Genomic DNA, 12,628 nt, shown 5'->3' on the forward strand with positions numbered 1-12,628 from the left:
ATATATTGTGACGTTGAAAGCAAATGTTAAAATGCCACGTATTCCCCAATACAGGATCTCTAGTGATGGCGAAAGGGCGTTGCTAGCGATCATTCATGACCTGATTGAGAAAGATGTAATTGAAGAAACGAGAGGTAATGTGTGCAATAGTCCGGTTTTGCCTGTTCTAAAAAGGACTGATTCCTCACAACCGCCTGTATATAGGTTTGTGATCGATCTTCGCGAGGTGAATAAGATTGTGGTTCCGCAATTTCCTGTCGTTCCAGATATCACTGACTTACTGACCATGATTCCAGCTTCAGCCACTTGGTTTTCGGTGATTGATTTGAAGAATGCTTTCTTCAGCATCCCGATTGCCGTGGAGAGTAGGGATATTTTCGGCTTCTCTTTAGGAGGTCGAAGCTTCCGGTTCAAGCGCGCTCCTCAAGGCTATTGTGAGAGTCCATCAATATATAGTCAGGCTTTGAAAACACAGCTTGATGCGATTGCTTTACCTGATGGTGCTGCTCTTATTCAGTACGTCGACGATTTGTTAGTCGCTGCCGATACTGAGGATGTTTGTAAAGAAGCCACCTTGTCGTTGTTGCGTCATTTGTCTGATTTGCATCATAAGGTGTCTCTTTCGAAATTACAGTATTGTCGACAAGAAGTGACCTACTTAGGTCATCTCTTATCGAAGGAGGGAAGAAGATTGACCCCAGAACGAATTCAAGCGAATGCAAAATTGAGTGTGCCAATTACACAGAGAGAAGTGCGTGCCTTCTTGGGTATCACGTCATATTGCAGACAATGGATACCGAATTTTTCTCTACTGGCCAAACCTTTGGTGGCATTAACTTGTAAAGATACACCGAATCCCCTCCCGTGGTCTGATGATTGTCAGAAGAGTTTTTCGGAATTGCGCGATGCACTGTGTTCGGCTCCTGTGTTGGGTACCCCCGACTACAGTAAGCCCTTTACACTGTATGTCCACGAGAGAGAAGGATGTGCATTGTCAGTGTTGACACAATCTTTTGGGGACAAGCAGCGTCCATGCGCGTATTTCTCGTCGACTTTGGATCCGGTAGCTAGAGCGTTGCCGAGTTGTTTGAGAGCCATGGCGGCAGCAGCTGTTTCTATTCGACAGTCGGCTGGTTTGGTGATGAATAATACGTTGGTTGTGATGGTTCCACATGCAGTGGATACTTTGCTAAACAGGACCAAGACACAGCACTTAACTAGTGCTCGATTGTCAAGTTATGAGTTGACACTTTTAGCGAGTCATATACACATAAAGAGATGCAACACGTTGAATCCAGCGACGTTATTGCCGATTACAGCTGAGACAGATGTTTCTGAACAGCATGATTGTTTTCTCAGGACAGAGGAGGAAACGAAAGGGAGAGTAGATCTTAGGGACACTCCTCTTGTGAAGTGTGATGGTATCTTATGGGTGGATGGTTCATGCTTCAAGCTCCCAAATGGTGATATGACTGCGGCATATGCTGTTACGACTTTGCATACGGTTGATGAAGCTGCATGTATCCCACATAATTCAGCTCAAGCAGCAGAGTTGATTGCACTTACGAGAGCGTGTGTGTTGTCGAAAGGGAAGAGAGTGACTGTATATACCGACAGCCAGTATGCGTTTGGTGTGGCTCATAGTTTTGGACGATTGTGGAAGGAACGCGGGTTCCTCACTTCTCATGGAACTAAAATTCAGCATGGTCAGTTGGTGAATGAGCTTCTTGAGTCACTTACTTTGCCGTTGCAAGTGGCGATTGTGAAATGCAGTGCACATAAGAAGGTTACCGATGATGTTGGTCGTGGTAATGCATTTGCGGATGAAGTCGCGAGGGAAACGGCAAGAGATGTGACGAGTCGAATGTATGTTGCGGGTCTGGCGAGATGGGTTCCGGATAGAGGAATGTGTGAGGATACAAAAGAGAGTGTGAAGTCTATCCAAGCCGAAGCTACAGAGAAGGAGTTGAGTGTGTGGAGAGAGAGTACGGGTAGATTAGACGCGAATGGTTGTTGGGTTGAGTTGTCAGAGCATCAGCGATGGTTGTTACCCAATGCGTACGTGCTAGCAGTGGTTACAATGGCGCATGGAATGGCTCATATTAGTACGGAAGGGATTTGTAAGTTGTTGGCTCCAGTATGGCAAAATACTGGAATTCCTAAGTGTGCAGAGAATGTGGTCAAGAATTGTATGGTTTGTCTGAAGTACAATCCTGGCAAGGGAACTCCAACTCCAGCTGGTCATTTTGCACCTCCGACGTATCCGTTCGAGGTTTTGCAGCTAAATTTCATCCACATGGAGAGGTGCAACAATTTGAAATATGTACTCGTGGTAGTTTGTGCTTTTTCAAGATGGGTAGAAGCATATCCCCTGAAAGATAATACTACCTTGTCCACAGCTAAAGCCCTTGCCAAAGAGTTTTTCCCTAGGTATGGTTTGCCGAGAATGGTCTGGAGTGATAATGGGAGTGAATTTGTGGGTCAAGTGATGAAGAGAGTGTGTAAAGGCCTAGGAATCCGACAAAAGTTCCACGCTGCAAATCACCCCCAATCAGCTGGTCTAGTGAAGTGCTATAATGGCACCCTCAAATTGAAGTTGGCAAAGATACAGGCGAGCTCTGGTCTTAAATGGCCTGACGCGTTGCCATTAGCACTTTTATCGACAAGGATGACTGTACATTCACGAGTGGGACTTAGTCCCTATGAGATAGTTTTTGGTCGCCCGGCAAACATATGGGGAGTACCGAGGCCGGCAAAATTCTGTGAGATTGAACACCCTGTACTACTTGACTACTTGTATGATTTGACGGCTAAATTGCGTGTCTTACACCAACAGGTTCATGATACACTGCCTCAGGCTCCTGAAGATCCAGGACATGCAATCGATCCTGGATCGTGGATACTGAACAAGAACTTTCAGCGGACAAACAACGATCAGCCCCGCTGGATCGGTCCCTACTTGGTGCTTTTATCCACGCGAACCGTAGTACGAGTGCAAGGGAAGAAAAACTGGATCCATGGCGTACATTGTAAAAGGGTTCCTTTGCCTCTGCCATACGACCAGTGGGTCCAGGAGGGCATTCCTGATTCTGAAACTGAAACTGTGCCTCGTTGTCTGCCTTTTAGCGATGCACGTTTAATTGGGACAAGTTCTGAGCATGAAAGTGACGATCTTTTGCAAGAAGCCGTGCCACCGTCAGTTCGACTGGACACTACCGAGCCTGAACTCTTATTCCGAGACCAGACATTGCCTGAGAAAAGCCGTTATAACTTACGACCAAGAATCATGGGACAAATAAAATGACATTTTTTCTTTGATATTTTTGAAAGTTCAGCTCTCCCATCTGAGGAACTGTTTTGGCTGATTTTTGTTTTTCGAACCGCCATCCGGGTTCAGCTGTAGGGTCGCGGTGTCAAGTCTTTGGAGGGCAAGCCGAAGACACAAGGTCGACGGTTCTGGTTGGTCCTAGGGCGTTCCCTGGACTGACAGACGCATTTCTTAGCACGGAACACCCTACCTCCGCGAGCAGCACGGTTAGAGGATGGAGTTTTTCGAGATGGAGAGACCTGTTGAAGAAGAGAGTTTCAAAAGCAGAATGTGTAAAATAATGAGCAGAAAATGTTTTTTAATATTGTGCCTTTTTATGTTGCTTAGCCTAATGATGTTTTTAATGGGATATATTATATTCTCTTTTCAAGTGACGTTTGCACCCACTACACAACCCATACTTTCTTCTACTGTTTCTTCGCATTCTTTTCATCCTCTGCCCGAACATGAGTCCATTAGGAGATTGGAATTCATTAATAACCCCTTTGTTCAGCTTTTGCACCAACACCAGCTAGTAGTGAACACGACGAACTGTTGGGTGTGTGGCCTTATGCCCCATACTACTGATAAAGGTATTCCTTACCTGGTCCTGCCATTCAGCTATAATGGTTCTGTGTGGGCATACAGAACGATGTTCATCTATGCTCGTGAACTCTACCCCCTACGTTCTGTGAAAGACAATCCAAAGAATAGTGCTCTAGTTAAGGGAGTAGTCGATATGATTAAAGGAACTAGTTCCTATGAGACAATCCCGAAAGATGAGACACTAGCGTATATTGGATGGAACGTGACTGGATATGGAGTTAGTCTGAGTGAGAACCAGCGAGCGAAAAGATCATCTCTGATCTGGATCGTACCCCATCAGGGTCATCTTTGTCTGCAAGGTAATGGCAAGAATCCGAGAGCTCAGTTAGGGAAGAGTATCTGCACTGAGACGTATGTTTTTGCGTCCCAGGCTTCCCCATCGTTCCTAGCAGCTATGGGTACCTATTTTGTCTATTATGATAGAGCGTACACATGGTTGCCCCCTGATTTCTCGGGCACATGTTTTGTCTCGTTCCTGTTGCCCCCCACCTACACAGCGGCGGCAGATTACCACAAGACGAGAGTTGTTAGAGGTGTCTTCAGTAAGGGAAGACACTGCAGGACAAGAATTAGGAGATTTCTTGAAGGGTTTTCTGCCGTTTTGGGGACCTATGGTTAACAGCAGGAACATACGGCAATTGACGAGGGTGGTTGAGTCCACCGTAGTTGAAACTGCCGGTGCCCTTAGTAACTTGACTGCTGAGCTCCAGTCGGATCGTCTTATGACTCTCCAGAACAGAGTTGCGTTGGATGTCATACTTGTAGATCGAGGTGGGGTATGTAAAGTGATCCAATCAAGTTGCTGTGTTTTCATTCCAGACAATGCTCCGACAGTGTACCAGGCCATTTCCAAACTGCATAAGATCTCCGAATCTATACACGTGGAAAAAGGAGATTGGTCGTTGATAGGATGGTTCTGTGAACTGTTATCCACGTGGGGATGGAAGATTCTGATGGTCATCGGGATGATCTTAGCCATCCTTTTCCTGTTCTGTCTTTGTGTACAGTGTGCTCCTGCTATATGTGGCCTCTGTGCTACATCGTGTGTAAGGAAACCTGTATCAAAGGACGTGCTAAGTAATAGGATGATGCTACAGCAACATCTTGATGATCTGATGAGTATAGACCTGGATTCAGACTGACGTGAGTTTAGGTGATTGCCTATGCAAGGGCAAAAGGAGGGTCTGAGGTTCCTAGATTCTGAACCCTTTCAATGAAGGTTGTCATATCGTGACGATTTTGATATCAGCGGACCGAAAATAGCGAGTATATTAAGTACGAGTGTTTTCGTCATGTTCGCGTGATGGATTCACTACGAAATATGGGATTCCGTTCTGAACCCTCGGGTTCCATTTTGTGTACGGCAGCCATTTTGTGGTTGCCCTCACATAGGCCGATGACAGTGGCCGAACGAGTCTTCAAGCACACGTACACTTTAGCTGACTTCTGAATGACCTGAGCGAGCGACCCTCTTGCCTAAAGCCAAACTTGTTAGGCCAGTTCCTTCCAGTAGCTAATCAAGATTATGGATCAAGACACAGGACACCATAAACCTTTTCATTACGCCCAACTATGTCTTATCTTGCTCACACCTGTCTCTGCTCCTTTCTTTATGGTCCGTTTACGATGGGGATGTGCCCGTTTTTATTATGGGTTCGTTCGACCTGCCTGATGAAGAATGTTGAGTTTGACCAATAATTGATTATGGGCTGAACAAACTGAAAATGGACTTGTCATCATGCTCCTGCTTTTTCTTTATCGTGAAAACATGTGAGTGGTCAACTGTAAATAAGGAATGAGTGCCTGAAGCATAATATTCGGTATAAAAAGGGATGACTGGCTTTGTAAAATTGAGCAGTCTCCTGAGAACATACACCGTGTTGTACTTCTAGGGATCTCTGTTACTGGCTGCAGCTAATAAAATTGATCTTTGACGTCACTAAGAAGTACCCCGTGTCTCTATACTCTAAGACAGGTGGACCCGGAGACTTGGGCGTTTCCCCTGGCGTCGCTGGGTTCTAAAACCCGGTTCTTCAGTGTCCTTTCATTTGATATCCAAGGGGTTACATATGGTAAAACAGCTGGCTTTACACGCCCTCAAGAGTCTTTTAGCCTAAGACTGTTCTGTCCATGCTACCACTAGGATAGCTGGTCTATAAAGATGACTTGCAACCATCACCATAAGGTTTGTTTGGACTGGTGCAAGGTGTTCACTAGAATAGTGAACATCATATACCAGGCCAACTTCTCACACATATGTTAAGAAATGTTTGAATGCCCAACCTCAGGTTAAGTGGGTATTGAAATAACCCTAGTTCATATTTAGAACAGATACGAGGGTAAAGAGCGTAGACCTTCGTATCCGAAAGTATAAGCGATCTATGGTTCAAGAGGCATTCTCTCTTTTGTAGTCCTATATAGGGCGACATGCGCTTCAATTTCTCTGGATGGGATCTCATATTCCTTCCTCAGGTCAGCAAATGACCTAAGGGATTTCAAATTATAACGCTGCCCCACCAATACAGTCGTAGTTCTTGTCCATGCCTTGCGAATTAATGTGTATTTGTGTGCCTATGTTTGAATAGGAATCACATTGGCAGCTCGGGAGAATAGACTCTGTTGCCCAGTTTCTTTGTAGGTACTTGATGGAGCATAGACCACAATTGTATGTGAGGAAGGAGCCCACACAAATACTCAGCAGCTTGGGTGCTGCCTAACTCAGCGTGCTCAGGCTGAACTTATCTTGCTTCTGGTGTGCCCCTGGACTTTACCATACCGCAGTCCATTGGAGCTCCACTCTTAAAACTTGGTCTGAAAATCAGCCACCCGTAGGCCACCTTCCTCGATGCATAGGTAGAACTCCAGTGCCACCCTACATCTGTCAGGGCTCCATATCAATTCAGTTAGGATATTTAATTCAGAAAGAATGGCACTGTGAGTACAGTCGGTATATATGAAACTAAATATAACATGTGCGGAGGAGGAGCTACGCTAGCAACCAAGATAGCCGCGTAAGCTCCCGGCTCCGCCGACCTCCGCCAGTAGCTGATAAATCCTGATATCGATCCTGAATTCGGACCAGACTCCCGTGTGGCTGAATTGTTGCTGAGCCTAAAGGTGCAATACCGAGCTTTTTATCGTTTCGAATGGTGAAGCTACGCCGTGTTTCATTCTCGGCCTAACGCAGCGTGGAAGCCGGGGCCTCGATTTCTGACCCATCCGGGTTGGAGTTGAACAACATCGGCCGCGGGACTTGGGCGGCGTCCGGTCTCCCGAAGTGGAGAATATCCTGACCGATTTGGATGGTGGTACTGTGGTCAGGTTGATGCCAAGGGTACGGCGGCAAGACGCACCTGTAGCTGTGGACCGTGGTCCGTTGCCCGAAGACCCTGCTGAGCCCCCGGGGTCGACGGGTTTGGATCCTCGCTGGCGGGGTAGAAACCACAAGATTGACGTGTTCCCACCGTTACCGTCCGCTCCGCTTGTGCCTGTTACCCCGGAGTTGTCGACCTCCGGGGTTAAAGATCTGATCTGTCGCTTCGCGAGAGGAGATGGAGCGGGCGGAATGTACGCTGTTGCTGCAGACCGTAATGGCCGCCATTGGGGCGCTTCATTTGCATGTCACCGCCATCATCCACAAAATGATCGTAACAGCTGAAACTATGTGTTTGAGACCGGACTCCGACCCTTTGCCATATTCGAAACAAGTTGTGTTACCCGCGAAGCAGGTCTTGCTTGTGACTTAGGGCCCCGTGCGGAAACCAAATCTGGTGTTTTTTGTCAGTTCCCGAACAACAGTTTGCGAGCTTGGAACTACCAAAAACTCATCATACTCAATGGTGATACCGCCCAGGATGGACACAGCCCATCTTATACTCCTGGATAACGTCCTCAGTGCCTACCGGATTAATTTGTCATTCTTCTCCTCCCAGTTGGTTCAACTACGTTCTCGTGACTTACTGCTGGTGGACCGATAACTCCGTTTGAATTGTAGACTTCGAGTACTAAAACTTTGGATTCGATCCTACAGTACTGGTTTTGACTTTCTTGGACGTTTTGATTCTCCTGTCGAGATGGCGGTTCGAGCGGAGAGAGCTCGCACGAAAGATGACAAGGGCCAGGGATGAGTTTGATTGTCTGGGTTTGATATAATGGCTTCATTTGATACAGGACTTGCAGCCTATAATGATGCGGGAGTCGGGCGGTTTTTATAACCTTCCACGGTTTGTTTAGCTTGTAATTGCAGCTTTTACAATGTTTTGACTATATTTAGGGGTGGTTGGCTTCTGGCGGGGGTTAGGGGAGACCAGGAGCCTGTATGATATCTCCTCCTCCACTCTTTTCCTTCTTTTAGGTCTTAGTTGTTGGGCGACAGGCACGCTGCTAGTGGGGTCAGGCCGTAGCCATTGCAGGGGTGCAGGGTGGGGGGAATAGGGGGGGGGGGTTGTTTTGTCTTTGTTTAGTTCTTTGGCCTTTTTCTTTCCTTTCCTTTCATACGAGAGGCGGGTTGCTTATCCTGAGTCGATCTTTTTCACATATCTGGGTGTCTACTTTGGTCTCAATTATCCTGCTTCGTGGGTGGACAGGCCTTGAAGGCATCAGCTCAACGGGGTTGTTGATCGTACTGTTTTTCTTCTCTCACATGCCTGCTAATGTTGATGTCTTAAACTCCGTGCATTGATTTTACCACATTGGTCTATTCGCCTACTCACCGTTGTAATGTACTCTATTGTATGATACCCGATATGTGTACTATTTCCTCTTGTTTTTCTTCTATTAATAAAAAAATATATAAAAAAAAATATATATATAACATGTGCTGTAGCAGGACCTTTTTTCGGAGTGCTACTCTACCGAGCAGTGACGGAGGTAATTTAATCCAAAAGCTCATTACCTATCTAGTTTATACCAATTCCTTATTTTGTCTGGCAGGCAACACATCTGCTTACTGTCTGAGTATTCTAATGCACACACATGAAAGTGTGAAGTTCATGTATTTGCATGTTTAATTCTGTTTACTATCAGGCTAGATACATTTTCAGATTATTCCAGTTTTCCCAGTGTATGAGGAAGCCCCATTGCTGCATTGCAAATATCATCTGCATAAAGCATATGACATGTTTCTGCCCTGTAATATCCAGCTCCTGTCCTCCCATTTCCCCCCTCATTTGGCTAGCTAATAGCTTCATGGCCAAGACAAATACCAGCAGGGGCAAAGCCTTGAACCTCTCTTTAGCCACCAAGGCACTGAAATCACCCTGCTGGTCCTCCACAGTTTAATCCACTCTCTCATCTCTGCACCAAAACCCATTGCTTCAAGCACCTTGACATGGTACCCCAGTTTAACATATCAAATTCTTTCTCCATGTTTGTTAAGCCCACTCCCTCATTTGCGTTCTCTTCTGTCATGCTGTCTACTATGTGAAAGAGCCCACAGATGTTGAATAAGGTGTTCCTTTCTGGGACAAACTCCCTCTGATTGCTGTGAATTAGCTGTGGATGGACCCTTTGTCTTCTGTGTGCTCTTAACTTATCTACATTTTTGCAATCGACAACCGTTGATATAGTTAGCAGCTCGGCTGGTCTGTCATCTTTAGGCAGAACTGCTGTAATGGTCTTCAGTATTTCTCTCTTTGGCTGTTGTGTACATTTAAAATAGGCGTTGGACCAATTGGGTCTGCCACATTTGATGGTGGGGACTGCAGTGGGCCTCAAGAGCAGGTTGCGTCCCTTCTTTTGTTTCTGTCGTCTGCACTTGTTGACTTGTGTCTCGCAACTTTGTGGAGATGAGGAACCCTGTTGTATGACCCACTCCCAGGCTTACTCCTGTTCAGTGAAGTAGTAGTATGTTTGTTTCTTCTTTATCATTAGCTTGGCAAAGACGAGCAAAGCACACTTGAGTCCTATTTTGCACACCTTGTGTTTCACTCCCTGAAATGAGGCCCTATGGGCTAGACTGTTTAACACTTGTTTTTCTATTTTGAGGTGTGAGGCTTGAGTGGCTACCTGCAGGAAAATGTATCTATCTTTATAATGTATCAGCATTGCCACTACCGAGCTTGGGGCAGGACATATTGTCTGCACTTGATGAACTCTTTCAATTCAGAATAACTCTGATTTCTGAGCTGTCACTATGGTTTGAAATCAGTTCTCCAAGAATTCAATAGTATTTTGTCCCTCCGTTCCTTTGGCATGCCTTCTATTTACAGTTTGCCGCTGAATAGCATGCCCTTCAGCGTTTTCTGCTCTGCCTTCCATGACGCGATTGTGGACCATGAGGGCTTGCATTTGTAGTCGTAGTTCAGTCGTTTGTGGTTGAAGTGTTACACAGTTTATTCAGTCTGAGATTTTGTCAGTATGTTTTTCTCACTGGTCCCAGATCTAGGGTGACTGTTTTCCTAATTATGTCGAATGTCTCCAGTATGATATCCAGCCTATCACGTTTCTACACCTTGTTTCTGTCAGGATCTTTAGTGCCTTATAGCTTATCTTTAGGCTGCTTAGCCATTTTCATGTTTTGACTGTCCATTGTATTTGATCTAGTCTGCCCCTAATGTGGCTTTGTTCAGTTGTCGGGTGCAGTCCTGGTTACTATACAGAAAAAGTTGTGGTTGGGTTGTTTTTGGGGGCCAGGATACTCGTTTGTGATTCAGGTAATTAAGTGCCTCGGTCCCGCTTCCCACCTCAGATGAACCAATGTGCGCGAGTCTGAGGCTGTTTGTTCGATGGACCTGGGACATATCCCAGGGGTTGCTAGCCTTTGCTCTCCGCTTTCATACCCACTTATGGTCTTCATTCCATTGGAATAGGGCGAGCTGCTTCAGTGCCAACCCGCACTACACAAATCAAAGTAGCCTAGCGGAAATATGCAAGCTTTCACAGAGTAGGCTTTACTAGGCAGCTGGATGTTATCCTTTTTGTGACGCCCTGCCTTCTCTTGTCTGATGGAATTCACCCTTAGAAGGGGCATACCTGCATGCCAGAGGGCTTTGATCGCCATATGCCCCCACACAGCTAATCTAATCCTCTATGCGGCCCTGCACATCACTTTGGCTGTAGCCCCCCCACACATATTCAGGTGCTCTCTGTTCTCAGGAGGAGGGGGTGCATGGGCTGCAGCCACACCGGAACTCTCCATACTCTCAGACTGGCTTCATTGAAGTTCCTCCATCAGTGCCCTATTGGTGCAGCCCTTAATGTTTGCTGTTACTGCAGCATATTCCGTGACTCTGGAGCGCTGGGTCAGAGCTCTCCAAGATCATGTCCATCTTCTTGACTGCCTTGGCCAAGCCCTCCACATAGTCAAGTACCATTGCTGATTGTAATAGCCCCAGAGTGGCTGGGGTTTACAGACCTTCTTCCTCTTTCTGTGTCCATATAGGAGACTGCCATACAGGCAGTTCCAGGAACTTGAACCTCCTACAGGACATTCTGAAAAGAGATAAACAATGATCCAGGTGACTCGAAAGTTAGAAAGTGTCTCAAAGCTTTTTTGATTACCACTGCAAAAAAAGAGCAGCAAGAGAGCATCCTTGAATCATTGCACAACACTATCAGATGCAGTCAGTAAACTGTTACTAAGCCTATCAGAATAGATGTTCAGTATTTCTGGGTTTCTGCCGTGAACACACTGGGCTGAATGATTATGGAACTGAATGAGTGTGCCCAGCCTGTTGGCCTATGTTTCTGAGTAAGACCCTTGTGGTTTATGACTGATTCTATTAATCACTTGTTGCACCTCTCACACTACTAACAACACAATATTGCTTATAAGAGTTTAGTTAAATTTAGGTGAGACGTATGGAACATGGAATTCCTCTCATAATCTAACTTGAGATGTGCCCTGATAAATTTCAAATACTAAGACCTAACCTCAGATCACCTCACATTGCGTCTTACCGAGAGGATTAGGGTGCATCTCCTTCCATTCCTTAGAATAAGATCTTTTTACCAACTACCTGACACAAACCAGCTTTCAAAAACCTCCATCTGCAACTGATCTCTTCACAGAAACTGCACCTTCTGGATGGTCTAAGTAGCTTCCCCTGAGTTGAAAAGGCTCCACACAATATTCACTCAGAAAGATCTCAGCCCACATGTCGACGTACAAATCAATAATTTGATGTGAAATACAGACAGAGTTTAATGCAAAGCCAAGGCCCAGCTTCAATCCCTTATTCCTCTCATGCCAGTACTTCTGCTACGCAGATAACAGTACTGTGCAAGGCTCTAGGTTCTACAAATACAGTCAGATGGATAAGCATTGCAGTCATTAAGTACATCTAAGTCAGCTGCCATGAATGATTTTTATATAGCTTAATTGTTGATTAATCTGCGCCTACCAGAAAAAAGACTACTCTAGGACACAATGTGCCCCATCCTCTGCCCACACCCCTGCCCTCACATCCTAGCTTTTTGTTGGGGGAGAAGAGGGTGGAGGTTCTATCTGTCGGTCTCTGTGTTCATATTGTGAAAGCGTTACACAATTTCATTTGTTTTTTACAGCCCAAGCAGGGCTTATTTACCTGACACTGCTATTGCTATATTAATTAATGACTCTTTCCTCACAGATGGGATTTCCTTCCAAAAATAATCACCCCAGCTGTGAGTATTCTCGCCTCGATTTTGCTACTGACGAGGACTACTATGAATTCTTAGCAAGTAAGTGATTGTGGTCCAGTGGCATGACAAGTATTCCAGCAATGTAGAATGTAA

At 45.7% G+C, this 12,628-nt stretch overlaps 1 protein-coding gene across 5 annotated transcripts in view; it reads left to right on the plus strand.

Moving 5' to 3' along the window:
- Positions 1–12,628, plus strand: part of LOC144762305 (exportin-5-like) — a 2,106,094-nt gene that overhangs the window by 597,150 nt on the left and 1,496,316 nt on the right. For all 5 annotated transcript variants that reach the window (XM_078647454.1, XM_078647456.1, XM_078647455.1 and 2 more), the window contains exon 12: positions 12,484–12,574. In XM_078647454.1, the coding sequence (XP_078503580.1) occupies positions 12,484–12,574 (91 nt within the window). The remainder of the gene's footprint in view (positions 1–12,483; positions 12,575–12,628) is intronic.

This window comes from Lissotriton helveticus, chromosome 6 (assembly GCF_964261635.1).
Source record: "Lissotriton helveticus chromosome 6, aLisHel1.1, whole genome shotgun sequence".
NCBI lineage: Eukaryota > Metazoa > Chordata > Amphibia > Caudata > Salamandridae > Lissotriton > Lissotriton helveticus.